We start from the raw sequence: 18,408 nt of genomic DNA on the forward strand, positions 1-18,408 counted from the left end.
ATATTTTACGAAATATTTTATTTTTTATATCAAAATATGTCAGATTAAAATATAAAATAACTCAAAAAGTACTTAATGAAAAAATACTTTATTATAGTGTTTTGGAAAGCTCTCGATATCAGCTACAAGAATACTAAATAAAAAATGGGGGTTTCCATTTAAGATTTTAAAGTTGACCTTCACATGACCTTCAAATGATTTTCCAAGGTCAAATAATTGTCACCGTCTTATGGCCCCCTTGAAGCCACACAACTTTTGTTTGAAACATTTTTCTCTTCCGGGCTTGGTTTTTGAGATATTCGACTGGATGGATTAAAATGGGCCACCCAGTATATATTTCTGAAATTCGCAATAATATATATAATATAAAATTATTAATTAATTTTTTTCAGTCTGCCAACACAATTACTTATGCCAATCTATATAAATTTTGTATTACATGTTTTACGCAGTTATCCGAAAAACATTATCACATCAATTTCACGACATCGCGATTTCCTGCGATCTCGTCGAAATGTTCTCTGCCTTATTTTCATCATATATTTTTTCATCGAGCAACAATTATGAAATATCATAACGATCTAACATACATTTGTAATTACAATACATTAGATATGTATGAAAATGATATAATATATTATACATATACATACAACAAAATATATATTACTTTTTTAGCATCATATATACATATACAAAAAATCTGTAAATATACCCTGTTCCGGAAAATGTGGAGTTTGGTCCCTTTTCCGATGTCATGTTTGTGACGTCATTTTTACTTGATAAATAAATTCAATAAATATGCATTTATGTGATGATTCATTTTTGATGAGAACTCTTTGATTTATCACGATAAAACTCTCTTTATGCTTTATCGAAGTGACCAAATCATTCTCGAGAATTATATCAAAAAATCAATTTTATACAATATACATATACAATAGCGCAGTAACTTCTAAAGCTTCTGTCATCGCGCGTTTCCTCCCACAGTAACTTTTTGTTTATAAGATATCCCTCTTCACATTACATAGATATAAATAATATTCTCTTTACGGCAGATAAGTGAGAATTAAAAATCATTACTTATACGAAGAGGATTGGTACGAACATAGGCTTGAAATATATCAGGATTATAATTGGTAAAAGTATACAATTAATAAAATTATTATCTTTTATCTCGCTCATCGTAGATTACTTTGCAGTGTTTAAATCCTCAGATTCTAATTTTGTATACACATTATCAATACACATATAGAGTGGCACATATAGCGTTTCTTTATATAAACATTGTCTTGTAGTTTTATAATTGAAAGATGTCGATTTGTCCTTTTCATAAATATGAAAGTCTTTATGACTAAAATTCCACTGATTGAAAAAAATATTATATATAGATACGATTATATAAAACAAAGATACAACAATTGTAGAGTAGCAAGTTGTCTCGTGTTCCATTAATTTACATTTGATGCACAGTTTTATATGTCGAGTTAAATATAAATACGTCGATATATTAAAAATTGCACATTATTGAGCTAAAACGTCAAAGCTATATTACAGTATATTTTATTACAGTTTATGTAATATCTGTGTGCATGCGATATATCACAAACACAATTACCATAATGATTTTTTTGAATATTTTTATACATTCGTGAAGAGTGATACGCACAAACACACGTTTTCCATAAATGCATTTTTCCTGTAAATAGAAAAACAATTGCAGCTATGGCAATAGATATTATTTGGCAATTCCTCCACTGCGATAGGCAAATGCAACAGAATCAAAAAAGTTTAAAAAATAATTATCAATTTCTTGCCTATTACGGTGGATACAATTGGAATCACAAAAAGTCTTTAATTTTTGCGATGATCTCTATTGCTGATTCGAGGACGCATCTATGTTAGCATAGATCATTTCGTCTTGTTGCGGGCAGATTTGAAAAGACACGAGATCGGGATTACCTTCCTGTTGTAATGGTACCGGTTGCTGTTGTTGCTGCTGTTGGGTTTGAATTATAGCACTTACATTGCCATGCGTCGAGTTCGGCGATGGACTCATTTGCAAAGAATGAGAAAATAATTCCGTAGGCACTATAGGCACTGGCACGGTGATTGGTATGGGAAGTACATTAACGCCTTGTACGCTATTGGAAGTGGGTAATTGTACGTTAGTATTGTTGGTGTTGCATCGATTCGCTTGTTGACAAGGATTCGATGGATTGTATGATATACTCGCCTGAAACCCAAATATCGATCAATGATTATGAATGCTTTTCTGTAAGCAGACAGAATCAGATATTATCTGATACAAGTATATAATCTAATTGACAATATTTTTTAATATTTGTAAAGTAGATATATTTAAAAAGCAATAAGTAAAAAAGATATAGCAAAGTTTTTCATTCAAAAGATATACGAACATTTAATAGCGGCGTAAGAATTCCGTATCGAGCTATAAACAATTGTTCTGAAACTCTTCTTAATTCCTCCTGCTGATGAACGATCAATTGTTGTAGTTCTTCGTGCTTCCTTTGTAATTCGTCTTGTATTTGATTTTGCGCAGGAGTCATCACTATACCTTGCTGATGTAACATCTGAAATATTGTATATCGGGGATAGAGAGATTGAAAAAATTGTAGAATCAAATAGAAAAATGAATAATTAATAAAAATACTATTCTTAAGCTATTCGCACATATATAAGTACGCAAAATATTGTAAATACAAATTGAATTTAATCGTTAGATTTATTTATAGAATACTATTACATTAAAACTAAACAGATGTTAAAAAAATGTGCATGTATAGAAAAAGAGAATCTTCCCGTTTATAGTAAATGCAATTGTAAAAAACGCGCGTGTGAGTGAAAATTTCATTTCAAGTGCAATTATAATATTGTAAAAGAAACTTGTACATTTTATGCACATGTCAGAGACAATACGTATTAATATCGAGTTATTTAATTCCTTACCTCGTGAGTAGGTACGGTTGAAAGAATAGAGGCAGCAGGCGTTGCAATTCCCGCTGTGACTACTGACTGCAGATTAACAGTTGCATATTGCGCGGGATCCATAAAATTAATACATGATTGATCGACATCCAGCTGATGTTGCGATTGCTGCTGTTGTTGCGGCTGCTGTTGCGTTCGTTGTTGCTGCTGCCTGCTATTCATCGATGTAATCGGCTTTGACACTACAGAACTGCTTGCAGAAGCTGCGTTCGAGTGTGATTCATGCGTTTGTGAATATGGGGAACTCCGTAATGAAAGGGATATCGAAGATGTGTTGGAATCACCGCAATGTTGAAGATTGGAAGCGATTTTCATCAACTTTAACGTCTTCGATGATTTGTTTGACCATTGCGTCAACGGTGTTTGACAAGATGTTGTGACCTACGCACACGTGTACGTCAATGTGAATCATGTCTCAAACGTGAATATAAAATATGCAACATATAAAATATTATACATATGTACAACAAATCTTATTTTAAATTATAATAATATTTTAAATATTATATATATAATATTTTCAAAAATATTATTATATTATTTATAAATATATTATTGTATACTGGGTGGCCCATTTTAATCCATCCAGTCGAATATCTCAAAAACCAAGCCCGGAAGAGAAAAATGTTTCAAACAAAAGTTGTGTGGCTTCAAGGGGGCCATAAGATGGTGACAATGATTTGACCTTGGAAAATTATTTGAAGGTCACGTAAAGGTCAACTTTAAAATCTTAAATGAAAACCCCCATTCTTTATTTAGTATTCTTGTAGGCTGACATCGAGAGCTTTCCAAAACACTATAATAAAGTATTTTTTTATTCAGTACTTTTTGAGTTATTTTATATTTTAATCTGACATCTTTTGATATAAAAAATTAAATATCTCATAAAATATTCAGTTTTCGATAATTTTACCGTAATACTTCTATGTACAGAATAATAAGACAAATTAATTAGTGCCAAAAAAAACAAATAATTGTTTAAAAAAATACATTGTAACTAATTTTCTTAAAAACAATTTTTTTTTATATACTAATTGATTTGTCTCATTATTCTGTACATAGAAGTATTACGGTAAGATTATCAAAAATTAAATATTTTACGAGATATTTAATTTTTTATATCAAAATATGTCAGATTAAAATATAAAATAAGTACTTAATAAAAAAATACTTTATTATAGTGTTTCGGAAAGCTCTCGAGGCAAGCTACAAGAATACTAAATAAAAAATGGGAGTTTCCATTACAGATTTTAAAGTTGACCTTCACGTGACCTTCAAATGACTCTTCAAGGTCAAACCAATGGTACCATCTTATGGCCTTCTCGAAACCAAACAACTTTGTCTGAATGAACAATGTCTGAAACATTTTTCTCTTCCGGGCTTGGTTTTTGAGATATTCGACTGGATGGATTAAAATGGGCCACCCAGTATATATACTATATATAAAATATTATTATTATTATTATATGTAAGAAGAGAGTTTTCCTTCTTTCTGTAAAAAATGTTTTTTTTAAATATTCTATTATTTTATACACATTTTATTATTATTGTTATTACTTCAAATTAGATGATTTTTCATTATATTCAACTCTGTTTGTCTAAGGATATGTGCAAGAAAAAATCTATGCGCATAATAACGCCTGTTCTTTTTTTTCTCTTCCTTGTTACATTTTTTAAATAAGTTTTAACTATTATTTTCATGTCTCTATACTGTATTGTTTAATTTCCCGTCTATCTTTTATTTTTTATAGAGAAAATATTCTGTGTTCACGCGATATTCTTTTAGTAAAATATGCAATAGGAATAATTATAATTACAATAGAGTTAAAAAAAAGCAATATATGCCTGTATAAGAAATTATTTATCAATTAATATGTCTATTAATGTCTATTAATATCTACTCCACATAAAGTTTGTATAACTTAAATATAAAATTTATGTGACGTAAAAAGTTATTATTTTATTATATATTATATATTATACATTATTTTAATAGTTGGCGGAATGTATTTTCTATATAAACGGTTTTTAGTTTCTTGCAGTTTTTATACCATACATACGTATTTGTCTTGTGTTACACAATTGATATTGCAATAATTGATATTACAATTGATATTGGAATAATTATGAAATTGTACGATCGCGCGTATTATATCGCGTCTATAGTCTTACTTGTTTTACGGGTATTAAAACATCCTGATTTTCCGTTTTATCGTAACCCCCCGATTCCGCGCGCAATTCCTTCATTACGTCGACATAACTGACCACGTAATGCGTGCACACGATAAATTCTGGTTTCGAGTTCCATTGATTGTACGTGATGTAAAATCTGGTCTGCAACCAAATCCATTGCTGACCTTTCGTAAGGAATCTATAGTAGCAAGATGTTCCCTCGCCTTTCTGCATCACTAAAGATTAATAAAGCCATTAATAATTTACGCTGCATTTATGTATTTATGTTTTTTTTTTCGTTACTCACGTGATTCATGGCATGTAACGACATTGTCTAAATCATCCACGTGATAATAATCGTAACCGGAAGTGCCTAAAACTTCAAAGGGCAAGTATCCGATGATAGGCGGCGCTCTGTGATCTAAAAAGAGAAATTTCCATTCCAGACTATGGCGGGATGTGAATTCTGACTTCGTGCTGTCTGTCACGGATAATTCCCGGATAAGTTGTGGAGTCTGAAGACGTCCTGTACCCACGAATACTAATCTGCAAAATTAAACGTAACTTTATATTCTAGTGCAACTTTAATTTTATATATATGTTGTACACGGCTAGAGATAATACTTGTTATCTGATGGGTTGGTGTTACTGAATTTTTGATTTGGCAGTAGGTTGTCGACGTCGTTATCCGTAGCAGACCCTGCAATAATATGAAATTATTTTACCTTAAAAATAAAATTATTTTGTGAAAAAAACCTTAACTTTAAAAGTATATTGCAAAATATTGTATGTTGCAAAATATGCTACAGAAATTTAAAATTTTTGAGATTTTTCACTCACGGAAGTATCCGATAAATTGTACAAGTTCATAGACAGAATCTTCTTGAAAATTCAGCCCGCCCCTTTTTATGTGACACGTGAAAGATATTTGGTCTTCTGTCACAATACAAAAGATTGTATGTAATAAAAATTGTACAAATCTCCTGGCTCTCCATTACTCGTGAAGAGTACCTTTTTTCACAGCGCATTTATCTCGCATGCTTCCAGGATTCAACAAGATATTATACAAGTGTGATTGGTCTTCTTCATATGTTATATTATAAATAATAGTGTTCTCTAACTCGTTCGGAAGATATCCAAGAAGAGACGTAACACTTTCGGAGACATAATAAATACGTCCATTCGAGGAGAAAACTATTATAAATCCGTCCAATGCCTACACATTTGTATAAAAGTTTATATAATGATAGTAAATATCTAATATATGTATATATATATATATATGTACTACAAGATTTACTATAGATTTATGATTTTTATTATAAACAATTTTACCTCCAATATAAGGTGAGTGAATTCCTCGTTGGAGAGAAAAGACGGTTTCCAATTTTCTTGGATCTCATGGACTCTCGATCTAACTGCTATCTCTAAAATAATCAATTACTATATATAATGTAATTTCAATAAAAAATACATGTTAAAAAGTTTATTCAAATGTGATAATTGTATTGTATTTATTCAAATGTCGAGTATTAATATAAAAGGCCAAATATAGTTTCAATTATAAAAACATTAAAGGAGATAAATGGAATGCTGTAAAGATCTTGCACCTACCATTGTGTTTCTTTAGAAATAGAATTGTCGATTTCAGCACTGTAGATTTGTCCATTTTCCGTGTATTGGCGCTAATCATACTGCCAAGCTCGTTCACGAGCATGTTAAATTGATCTCTGCGTTTCTTTTCGCTGAGATTACGCGATTTTCTAAAAGGCAAATATTTATTTATTGAAATAAGCATTAACAGATGATTGTATAAGAATTTTTTATATGCCTTTACCGCTTCGTGTCATCTTTATCGTCCATATCATCGTCCATGATAGAGACAGAATGTGTACTTCAATTTATAATGGCAAAACTTCTTGCCAGAATCTCTGTAATCTATACTTCTTGTATTGGTATTACTACCGCTTCTGCAGAGAGAAGATTATATTCATATTGAAATGTGTTTATGCTAATTATACATGTCGCTGGCGATGTTTTTGAACTTTGTTTCTATGATACTTAAAGTAGCGTGTATAATTCTAGAAAGTAAGAGGTATATTTAAAAATTACACTAATCATTCATATTAAACAAGTGATGATTCTCTATAAACGATATTGTATATTGATTGATATTTTGCAAGAAATGGGCAAGTATACATTATCATAAAAGGATATAACATTACTAAATCGAGATTTAAAAAAGAAGTTATATTATATATATACAGGGTGTCCCATTTTAAAGGACCCACTCAAATATCTCAGAAACACTGCGTTAAATCGAAAAATATTTCAAACAAAAGTTGTGTGGCTTCAAGGGGGCCATAAGATGGTAACAATGATTTGACCTTGGAAAATCATTTGAAGGTCATGTAAAGGTCAACTTTAAAATCTTAAATAGAAACCCCCATTTTTTATTTAGTATTCTTATAGCTGACATCGAGAGCTTTCCAAAACACTATAATAAAGTATTTTTTCAGTAAGTACTTTTTGAGTTATTTTATATTTTAATCTGATATATTTTGATATAAAAAATAAAATATTTCGTAAAATATTCAGTTTTCGATAATTTTACCGTAATGCTTCTATGTACAGAATAATAAGACAAATTAATTAGTGCCAAACAAAACATAATTGTTTAAAAAAATACATTGTAAATAATTTTCTTAAAAACAATTTTTTTTTATACTAATTGATTTGTCTCATTATTCTGTACATAGAAGTATTACGGTAAGATTATCAAAAACTAAATATTTTACGAGATATTTAATTTTTTATATCAAAATATGTCAGATTAAAATATAAAATTGCTCAAAAAGTACTTAATAAAAAAATATTTTATTATAGTGTTTTGGAAAGCTCTCGATGTCAGCTACAAGAATACTAAATAAAAAATGGGGGTTTCTATTTAAGATTTTAAAGTTGACCTTCACATGACCTTCAAATGATTTTCCAAGGTCACATCATTGTCCCCATCTTATGGCCTCCTTGAAGCCACACAACTTTTGTTTGAAACATTTTTCGATTTAACGCAGTGTTTCTGAGATATTTGAGTGGGTCCTTTAAAATGGGACACCCTGTATATATATATAAAGAAATTATATTATATAATTAATCATAATTACTTATCTTTTTTTCGAAACATTTATAACATACTTATAAATAGTTATTTTGTACAATATTGTTTTATATGTTTATCCAAATTATACTTTAGGATATAAAAGTAAATGAATTATAGCCTTAAAATTAAAACATACTACATAAATAAACTGTTATTATTTTTTATTAAAAAAACGTGACTCGCATTATACGATACAAGTGGCAGAAAAATTAAAAATCGTATATTATATATTGATTTAAACGATAGATTTGTATAAACTTTTTGCAAGCAAGAAATAATTTTGAACACTAATAATCATCATTATCAAATAATATAAATTTATTCTTTTCATTTTCCTATAATCTTCGATTATCCTTTGACACGATAAACACATATTGCTTTTAAATAAGTCATAACGTTGAGAATCCGACAGAATAAAACTCGATAGAATAAATTTAAAAATTATCTAAATATTACATAATAACAATATTGATGTTAATTAAAAATAATTATTCGATTTAAAATCATGAGAAAAAATTAGCGAAGGGAAAAGGACAATTATATTATAATTGTAGTGTAAATTATTAACAGAAATTTACATTAATGTAATATGTTGATATCGAAATAATAATTTGTACGTAGCATAACGATTTTCCCTTTATTACAAGGAAAATCGATTAACCGAATAAATCAGTGCAATCTTCGACCAGCATAACAAAGTCAAGTGGGAACAGTCGCGTGTTACACGCGTGATTAGACGAAGCCGATGAACTACCGATATATACATTACTTTTGCAAATATATTGTATTTGTCATAGATTGAAATTGTATTATATATAATTAAACCTGTAACAAAATTTAAGCAAACATTTTATAAATACAATTCTTTCTTTGACAATTGAGAGACTAATGAATTCCGCTTAAACAAAAAATAATTTTATTTTATATAGCAATAAATTATATAAAATATTCGTGCCCCATGAAGTTTCATCTATTATCTGCGAGATTTAAAAGTAAATGTTTTTACTATTTTAATTAATGCAATACCTGTTTTGTAATGCGCGAGTGTTCTCGGGATTAACGATTCTTAAATCCTTTCGCGCATTTAAATAAAGACTTTTCTGCAGAACAACTTTCAACTACCGGTTCACAATACACTACGATAGATAATTCCAACAGTCACGTGATCATTACAGTTTCTTCGTGGAAAAAATATTTAATGAAAGTTTTCCATATACAGATTAAATATGTTGATCAATTAGATCAGTCTATAAGGATAAATTCACGAAAGAAGCAACGTTGGATTCCATGATTATAAAGTTCTAACGCTGAAATGCCATTCGGATTGTTCGGAACGATGATGGACGGAACACCAAACTAAAACTTCGTTGCATCAATCACGAGAGGGGAGAGAGCGTATAATTACCCGCGAACATCGGCAAAGGTTCAGGTGCGTCGATCACTCCGAATGACAGAAGGAATGCTCGCGCAAACATTCGCGCTTGACGTGCACCGATTTGACTCGCACGCGAGTTCTCAGGTCGATGGAGAGTACGTTGGGTTTTCTGCGTCTTTCGTCAATCATTTTTCAACGATGTCGCGTTCACTCGCACGCGATGACGTCCTCGTCGATAGCACCGTGACATTTTTTTCAATTCCCTCCGACGACAATCGCACCGATTTTCTACGATACCTCGCTGTCGATCATACCGTCACGATTACGGGATGCCGCCATGAACTGTTGCCGACTGTAGCGCCTTGCATCCAGGTTCATTAGCCGCGTTGTCGTGCCTAATCGATCGCGAGTCGCGAGTTTTTACGCGCGATTCCGCGCGATGATTGCGAAAACCCATGCGGAATACGGATAGTAGGCCAAGTAGAAACAAACGTGCCAGAATTGCCAACCTCCCTGTGATAAAAGTCCCCTTCGCTCGGAGAAACTGCGCGTCTATGGAAACACGATGAGATCACACTTTTCCTCCAGCTGCAGTTTATATGAATTACTAATATATGTGTCGACCTCTTGTTGATTTCAAACTAAATGGAGCCCCAAATTTACCTTTTATCCTGCCAGAATCGATACCGAATGAATGGAAATGTATCAATCTCTATGAATTAGAAATTTATTTTTCAGAAGAATCAAATAAAATTCACTTTTTGAGAGAAAATAATTAGTTTTGGAAAAAATTTCGAATTTTTTAAATTTTGTACGTAAAGTCGCAGGGATGAGGAAGATAACACGCCGTTAGGCATTTTTGTTAATTCAAAATTTCCATCAATAGAACAGAGACGCGAAATAATATAAATATAATAATTTTCTCAAAAACTCGTCGAGTGTTGAAAGAACTTACACAGACGCAACGCACACGATTATTTGCTATTATGTACAATATATTATCTCGTTTATTTATTTCGAGAAAAGATTTCTACTCGATAAAAATCAGAGATGATATTGTAATTTTCGCCCCTATCGTGCAATCAATTTTTATTCGAGAAGAGAGGAGAAAATCTCGCTCGTATCGTCAATACCGGACGGTGTCACTATCGCTCGACCTCACGATGGATTTTCACGTAGCGAAAATGAGCTAGAGAGCTGTTTTCCGACAATGCGCAGTCGCGGTATTATCACTCGCCACCGTCATACATTTACACAGACTCTACGGTGAATGCGCGGAATATGTACAATAGATTACCTCGCGGCGCACATTCAAGCATACAGCGATTGGCCGACCGCGGTACATTTCAAACATCGGTCTTACACAGCATGCACCAGCAGCAGTCGTTAACGAAGCATTCGCCAAAGTAATTCGCTTGTCGTGCGACATCTGATATTTCTCGTGCGTGTAATATTATCGCAACGAGTATAAATTCCTCGATATTTGCGAGTCCTGTGTCGCGGAGAGAGATAATACTCACTGGTCGTTGCACAATTTTTCACTGCCACGAAATAACGAGATAGATTTTTTGGAGGGACAGGAAAGGGAAAAGCGAGATATGCAAATATACCAGGTATATAAATATGAAACTGGAATTTTTGTATAGAAAATACACGTTTATTGTATGAAAATGATAAAAAGTATTTTATTCCAAGTATTGCCCATTGCTAGCTATACATTTTTCCCATCTCTCTCACAATTTGTGGATGCCACGCCAAAAAAACTGTTGCTCCTTTGAGGCAAATCAGTCATCGAGCCATTTTCGTACAAATAAGTAGTAATCGGATGGAGCCAAGTCTGGTGAGTAAGCCGCATGCGAAAGTAAATATTTCCCAACTAAACGCCTCAATCGTTTCCTTGACCGGTTTTGCTGTGTGCGATGGTGCATTATCATGAAGCAAAATCACTTTGCGTTGCCTTTTTTGATATTCTGGTCGTTTTTCACGCAAAGCTTGATTCAAATCGATCATTTGTTGTCGATAGCGTTCAGTATTAACGGTTTCGCTAGGTTTTAGCAGCTCATAATAGATCACACTCTTCTTCGTGTCTCACGTCAAAATCGCCACTTTTGAATTTTTTAAACCACTCAAAGCACTGTGATTTACCAAGAACATGCTCACCGTAAGCTTCGAAAAGCATTCGATGCGATTCTGCAGCAGTTTTCTTCAAATGGTAACGGAAAATCAATGCTATCCGCGAATCGTAGTTTCCAGGCACAAAATTCGACATGTTCAACGCTATTAAAAACTATGCTGTTGTATAAAACTTGTATTGTTGCGAGTTGAAAATCTTTATCAGATGTCAAAACAAGAAAATGGCGCCAATGACGCGGTTTGACGGTAACTACATTGACAGCTAGGACCATCTATGGGCAAATTCCGGTTTCATATTTATATACCTGGTATTATATACAGATATCGTGTTTAGTTTAAAATCTTTTTCTCTAATAAAAAGTTTAATGCACATCAACGTCATTCTTTCAAAAATTATTCTTTTTTAAAAATTACGTTGCGTTCAATTACATAATACTGTTAAAATTTTATTAGTTTGTGACTCGGTAATAACCATTATTTTTCTTAATATGTTCTTCATTATCGCGAGTTAAGAAGTATATGAACAAGAGATAATTCGCATACGATGAATATAAGGTAAAATAAAAAACGCAGATAGTTCAATAAATTTTACATAATATTTATTATTTATAATGTACTCAGAAATGTCGGGCCTCAACCAGTGGGCCTTCTTCTTTTGACATATTTGATCAATGAACATCACAATGTTAATTTTCCTCTAGTCCGTATAATTACTTCTCTTCTCTATTAAGAGCGACGCGCAATGTGCTCGTGTCGCTGCGGTGAAACACACATACAAGTATTATTACGACCGCCTATATCTCTGCATTGTATGAAATACTCGAGATTCTCTCGTTCGTTGCTCCGAACAGGCCATAAAACCGCGAGGTCAAATTCGCTCGGGAGGGAACGACAGACAAAGTAGATTGTCACGAGCGGTATCTAATGCAGTGGTCACGTAAAAAGCAGCTCGTAAAACTCAAACGACGTAACGAGCGCATTGCGCGTAGCAAAAAATAGATATGTCCAGCTTCGCGACTCTTGGTTCTCACTCGCAATTCAACATGCCAGCATATTCGTACAACAGAACATCGAATATAACAACTGCGTATAAAAACAAAACGAAAGGAAGAGGGTCTATCTCACAGTCGCAACTCGTTCGTAAGTTTTGAATTTCGATCGGCGCGAGTATTCTCGACAATCAATATAATGATCCGATAACTATATTAAAACATATAACGTGTTGTATTAGGAAAACATTTTTCCTTCATTACGTATTGTATAAGTCATCGCCAAATATTTATACAGTCCGTTTTCTCGCCATATCAGAAAACAGTTTCGCTTTATGTTGTCCATATCGAGCCGACATTCGAGGAGTTCCCAAAAATGATGGGTCTTTAAAGGAGATGGAGGAAGAGGAGGGCGGGAGAGGGAACGGTGGGGAGCGGATTTTGACTTTCCTTTTTTCTCTTTTTATCTCGTATTACAGCAACCAACCACATTCCCACTGTACACGCCTCTTTCTCTGCTCAATTCGTCGTCCCTTTTTCGCGGACAATGCAAAATTAAAATACGCACGCATCGCGACGGGGAATGAAACGCCCTGCTCGGACAAAGAGATTCGCATTCATCTCGATTACGTTTGTCGAATTATCACGTCCGCGTCGTTTCCATCTCCGACGCGACAAATTGAAAATTCTCCGCAGGCCAGTCGTTAAGGATTCAAGATTATCAAATAGCAACAAAATGTCATTCTTCTATTATTGTTTTTTTTTTCCATTGCATTATAATATTGCTCACAATTTTACTATTTTATTATAGGAACAATTGACACCAATATAATTTCAAGTAATTAGCAAATAAATATTAAAGAAATATATATTTCAAAATGTGTGTATCTATATATGTACGTCGGAATATATTAGGTGTACAAATAAGTTTCCGCCGTTTTTTATCAAAAATTGGGCATTTATTGTGAAAGAACGGAATTTAATGTTTTGAGTCACTCCCAATGTAAGTGCAAGTTCTTCTTGAGTTTGGCACGAATCTTGATCCAATAATGCTTCCAATTCCGCGTCTTCATACACTTTCGGCCTTCCGCTACGTTCTTTGTCTTCGATGTCAAATTCACCGTTCTTAAACTTTTGAAACCACTCACAACTTCTCTCACTTAAGGCAGCCTCACCATATGCTTCTACAAGCAATCGATACGCCTCCAGTGCAGATTTCTTCAAATTGAAGAAGTAAATCAAAAGTTCCCGCAAATGACGCTTATTCGGCTCAAAACTCGACATTTTCGCACACAAAAGAATATATTATACTGATAAAAAATCACTATTTTAAGGTTATGTTATTGACTGATGTCCAATCTTACGATAAGGACGTTTTACATCTGACAATTTTAACCATAACTTACTGGTGGCGCCAACTTTTGTCAAACGGCGGAAACTTATTTGTACACTTAATATATCTTTATTTGCGTACACACACATAATATTGATATTTTACAAAATTCATATATCTATTTAAAAAATATATTCTTTTCTTTCTGTTTTCAATTAGATAATACCAAAAAAAAAAAAAAAATCAATGTAATGTATCTTCAATTTAAAAAATAGAGAATTTGATTTATTAAAAAAATATCAATTGTTTCCTTAAATATAAAATAGAGATTTTGTCAATTACATTAAAAACGGGTCGCAGAGATTGCAATTTCAAAGTAAATGTAACGATTGATTTCGTTATTCGCGTCGTCTACATGTCGCTTGCGCCTGCAAATTTATACGAAGTTGAATGATGTTACAGCTTCGAATCGAATCTTAATGACTGGTCGGCGGGTGCTTGCTAATAAATGACGCGGAGGCGGCAGTGGCACGAGGGGTACATTTAAGTTCTCATTATATAGGAATCGAGGGGACCCCCAATATTCGAAAAACTTAGTAAAAATATCAGTATTATGTGTAATATATATATATATATATATATATATATATATATATATATATATATATATATATATACCTCGCGCCGCTCTTGCACGCCCGCCCGCTTCTGGCCCACCTTAATTAATTCTCTTAAACCTCCAAAAACACATCTCGTTCAACTTAGCGCTATACGAAATGATATCTCGTTACGATACGATAATATATATAATATATATATAATATATATATATTATATTCTACATTACATTACTATGTTCGAAAAATAATATTACAATATATAATGTATGTATGTGTGTGTGTGTGTGTGTGTGTGTATGTTATGTATATTATCAATATTTTTTTGTGTTTCTTTCTTGTTATTCCTCCTCTCCTTTACGAGTGTTCCACCACATTCTCACTTTATCGCATTTTTTTCCTTATTATACGCGCGATAATACGTAAAATTTACAATTAGTTATACACGACGATCTCGACGCTGCTGAGAGAAGGTCGGTGACGGTGCGTGGGTCAATCTGCATTGCTGGATTAGTTATAAAAAATTATGCGTCACAATGAGTAGAAATGACTCTGGCTATATAAAATCGTCGTGTAATACCAAACAATGTTAAGCTAGTAGATCGATAATACCTTTTCGAAGAAACATTTTGTTCTTTTCTCCGCGGTTCCACGCTCGACAAATGCCGATAAAATGTAGGTATCTTCTTAAAAGCGATGCAACTGTAAGTGACTTAAAGTGAGATTTTCAGTTCCTTCAGTCCAATATGTGCGTGTGCGCGAGGTCTTGATATTGAAGAAAAATATAGAAAAAGGAGAATACTCTGGCAAGAAGTCTTTAAATATTTATTTCTCTCTTAGAGAAATTTCGCTCAACAGATTTCTGTTTTTTCAACTATAAAACATCATAAAAATAATGATCGATTCGTGTGTATATATCGTTATTTAAAAAATCGTCTTCAATTTTCAAGTAACGTCTCACACACCATCAACCATTCCTAAATATTCTTTTCAAATTGCGGAGATTACAAAAACACTGACTTTGAAAAAGGCAGCCTCCTGCTTATAATCTACCACGGAATGCCCTATAAGATTTATTCTCAGCGTTATACGCGGAATCAGATTGTTCTCAGCAGCGCGCGTAATTATACTACCAAATCCTTTCAATATGTGTGTATGTGTGTGTGTGTGTGTGTGTGTGTGTGTGTGTGTGTGTGTGTGTGTGTGTGTGTGTGTGTGTGTGTGTGTGTGTGTGTGTGTATGTGTGTGATGTAAAACCGCTAGGCGCTTCTCTTCTCCCTCTTTCTCTTTCTGCATCTCTTTCTTCTTTTTTTTTTTTTTTTAATTTGAATAACAACCATTTTTTAATTTGTTTCACTAAATATATCACAAACTGCCGGCGGCTAGTGCGGCCCTCACTATTTTCGCTAAACGCGGCGATTGCCGTTCTATAAACACTTCTAAGTCTTTCTGCTCGTGTACTGATACCGATATCGCAAACGAAGCGTTTAGCGTGAACGCGCGAGCTACCACCGGAAAAATATAACGTTAAGGGATTACATGTTAATAGTTACATCACTGTCGGAAGACGCAGTGATCCGAAGGATCGTCAGGACACTATCCTCGCGTCTACGTATCCAGAAAATCCTTCGTCCTCGTCCCCAACGTATACGGTTAGTTTAAGTGTCGAACTAGTAATTTTCCGTATATTATGCTGCCACAGAGAAGATTCTCTTTATATATATTCTTAAAGTGTAAATATCTTTATAAATTCATGACCTTAATTATTTTATGTAATTTTTAACTTTTTTTTTTTTTTGTTCTTTAATCTTGTAGATTCCCGATAGATTTACTTCAATTTAGTCTTCACGCGTTGTTCACCGTTAATTTTTTTTTTTATGTTTTCTTTTGTTCTCGAAAACTTGTAGTCAAGGGGGGCGGCCGTGTTATTATGTTCAAAGGGAGGGGAGGGTATGTGACGGCGGGAATAAGGGATTATAGAGATCAAGCTATCTTCGTAAGATATAAAATAAAATGTAACATTGAATCACACTTTTTTTCCGAGAGGATAAAGGCACCGGGGAACTAAAACTACTGCCAATAAAAAGCGTGTCTCGTATAGCAATTTCGGGGAAAACGCTTGACAAGAAAGAAAGTGTCATAACAAAGAAAGACGTCCGTAAAAATCCTCACGCGTGTGCGGGGTCGGATAGGATAGGATGTTATAAGGTCGAGGCTACTACGCGCACGGTAACTTACTGTACGCACAGCTGATCCGTTCAGTGATGTGGGTGAGACGTGCGATCGCATCGCGCGGGCATGTGAATCGCGTGACGTAACATGACGCAACGCTCAGTCACGTGACCGTCTCAGCTGTTCGTCGTTGTGCCAATGCGACGCGATCGCTCGCCTCTGCCCGTAGATACCGCTCGTCGGAAAAACCGCATTGAGTTGAAACAAATCGCATATGAAGGCTGAAAGTACAAAGCGATAGTAACACTCGAACAAAATAATACAAATCAAGCAGTTATAATAGTTGTCATCGATGATTAAAAGAAATGGATTTAATATTAAAGTAATACATCTTATCTTCTATATCCGGAATATTTATAATAAAATCTATAATAAAAAAAGTTTGCAATAAATATGAAAAATTCTTTTCGTTTAGCATAATCAAATCTTTCTCTCTTACATTTTATATTTTATGATTGTTCCTTTGCTAATGAATTATCGTATAATTACAGAAAAATTTCCACATATTCGTCTTTGGATCTGAAACATATACAACACGAGCCTGATTTTAAACTAAGAGAGAATGATGCCTTGTATCATTTTTAAATCGACGGCAAAAACCAACACCCGATACCGAAGAAAGTTGACAATTGCAGCGAATAGCAAAGGTAATGAAGTATCGTTAGTTAAGCAAGCCGATTTCAATCTACGCTCGCATTAATAAGAGATATTTTGCTATTTATACATGGTTGTCCGTAGCGTGGCTTTCAAGATATGCGAATATATACTTGATATACTTGAATGTGATAAAACGCGTTATCTGAGACATTGACATTTACGTGTGTATATATATATATATATATATATATATATGTATTTGTATATTTCGGCATCTGTTGAATGCATACATATGTGTGTGTGTATATGTCTGTGTTTGTGCGCGTATAAGTGGGATCGAGGGTCTAAGAAGCATCTCGCAAGAGGCGCAAAGCTTACACACAAGCGGGGGGAAGAAACACGCTCGATTTAAATCGATTTCAACACGTAGATGACGACTCAGAGATAATGAGAGGGAATGGGGAGAGGGAGGGAGGGGATGAGAGATCGGATCTCTATTATTTAAATATTGATCCGGACAAAAAGCGAACTCCGGTGCTCTACTTTCTATAATACGTTATACTTCGAAGTCGTTGATTAAAGTGCAATTACATTGTCTCGCAAGCCGTAAGTAATATGTAGGTATTCTCTCTCTTTCTCTCTCTCTCTCTCTCTCTCTCTCTCTCTCTGTCTCCTTCTATGCGATTTACTATTTAAAGTTAATCAGTAGAATAGACACTTTTTACTACGTGATCTGAAATCGTATAATCGGAGTACTCTAATACAGTATGTTGAGAGAGGAAGAGAGAGAG

General features: G+C 33.4%; 1 protein-coding gene across 2 annotated transcripts; it reads right to left on the reverse strand.

Moving 5' to 3' along the window:
- Positions 1-213: 213 nt before the first annotated feature.
- Clk (circadian locomoter output cycles kaput protein Clock) lies at positions 214-10,712 on the reverse strand. 2 transcript variants are annotated; one of them, XM_070296899.1, is made up of 13 exons: positions 10,672-10,712; positions 9,368-10,268; positions 7,019-7,151; positions 6,796-6,944; positions 6,517-6,608; positions 6,193-6,397; positions 6,022-6,117; positions 5,806-5,881; positions 5,489-5,727; positions 5,182-5,417; positions 2,971-3,390; positions 2,421-2,594; positions 214-2,236 (listed from the first exon to the last, which is right to left on the reverse strand). In XM_070296899.1, the coding sequence occupies exons 3-13, from the start codon at positions 7,054-7,056 to the stop codon at positions 1,874-1,876; spliced, it is 2,088 nt and encodes a 695-aa protein (XP_070153000.1). In that variant the 5' UTR covers positions 7,057-7,151; positions 9,368-10,268; positions 10,672-10,712; the 3' UTR covers positions 214-1,873. The 2 variants fall into 2 exon arrangements, with proteins under 2 accessions (XP_070153000.1, XP_070153011.1); XM_070296910.1 differs by having other exon boundaries at positions 215-2,236; positions 5,275-5,417; positions 10,672-10,710.
- Between the last annotated feature and the right edge of the window lie 7,696 nt (positions 10,713-18,408).

This window comes from Polyergus mexicanus, unplaced genomic scaffold (assembly GCF_030449975.1).
Source record: "Polyergus mexicanus isolate NDT 795.1 unplaced genomic scaffold, iyPolMexi1.0 SCAF_1, whole genome shotgun sequence".
Taxonomy (NCBI): domain Eukaryota; kingdom Metazoa; phylum Arthropoda; class Insecta; order Hymenoptera; family Formicidae; genus Polyergus; species Polyergus mexicanus.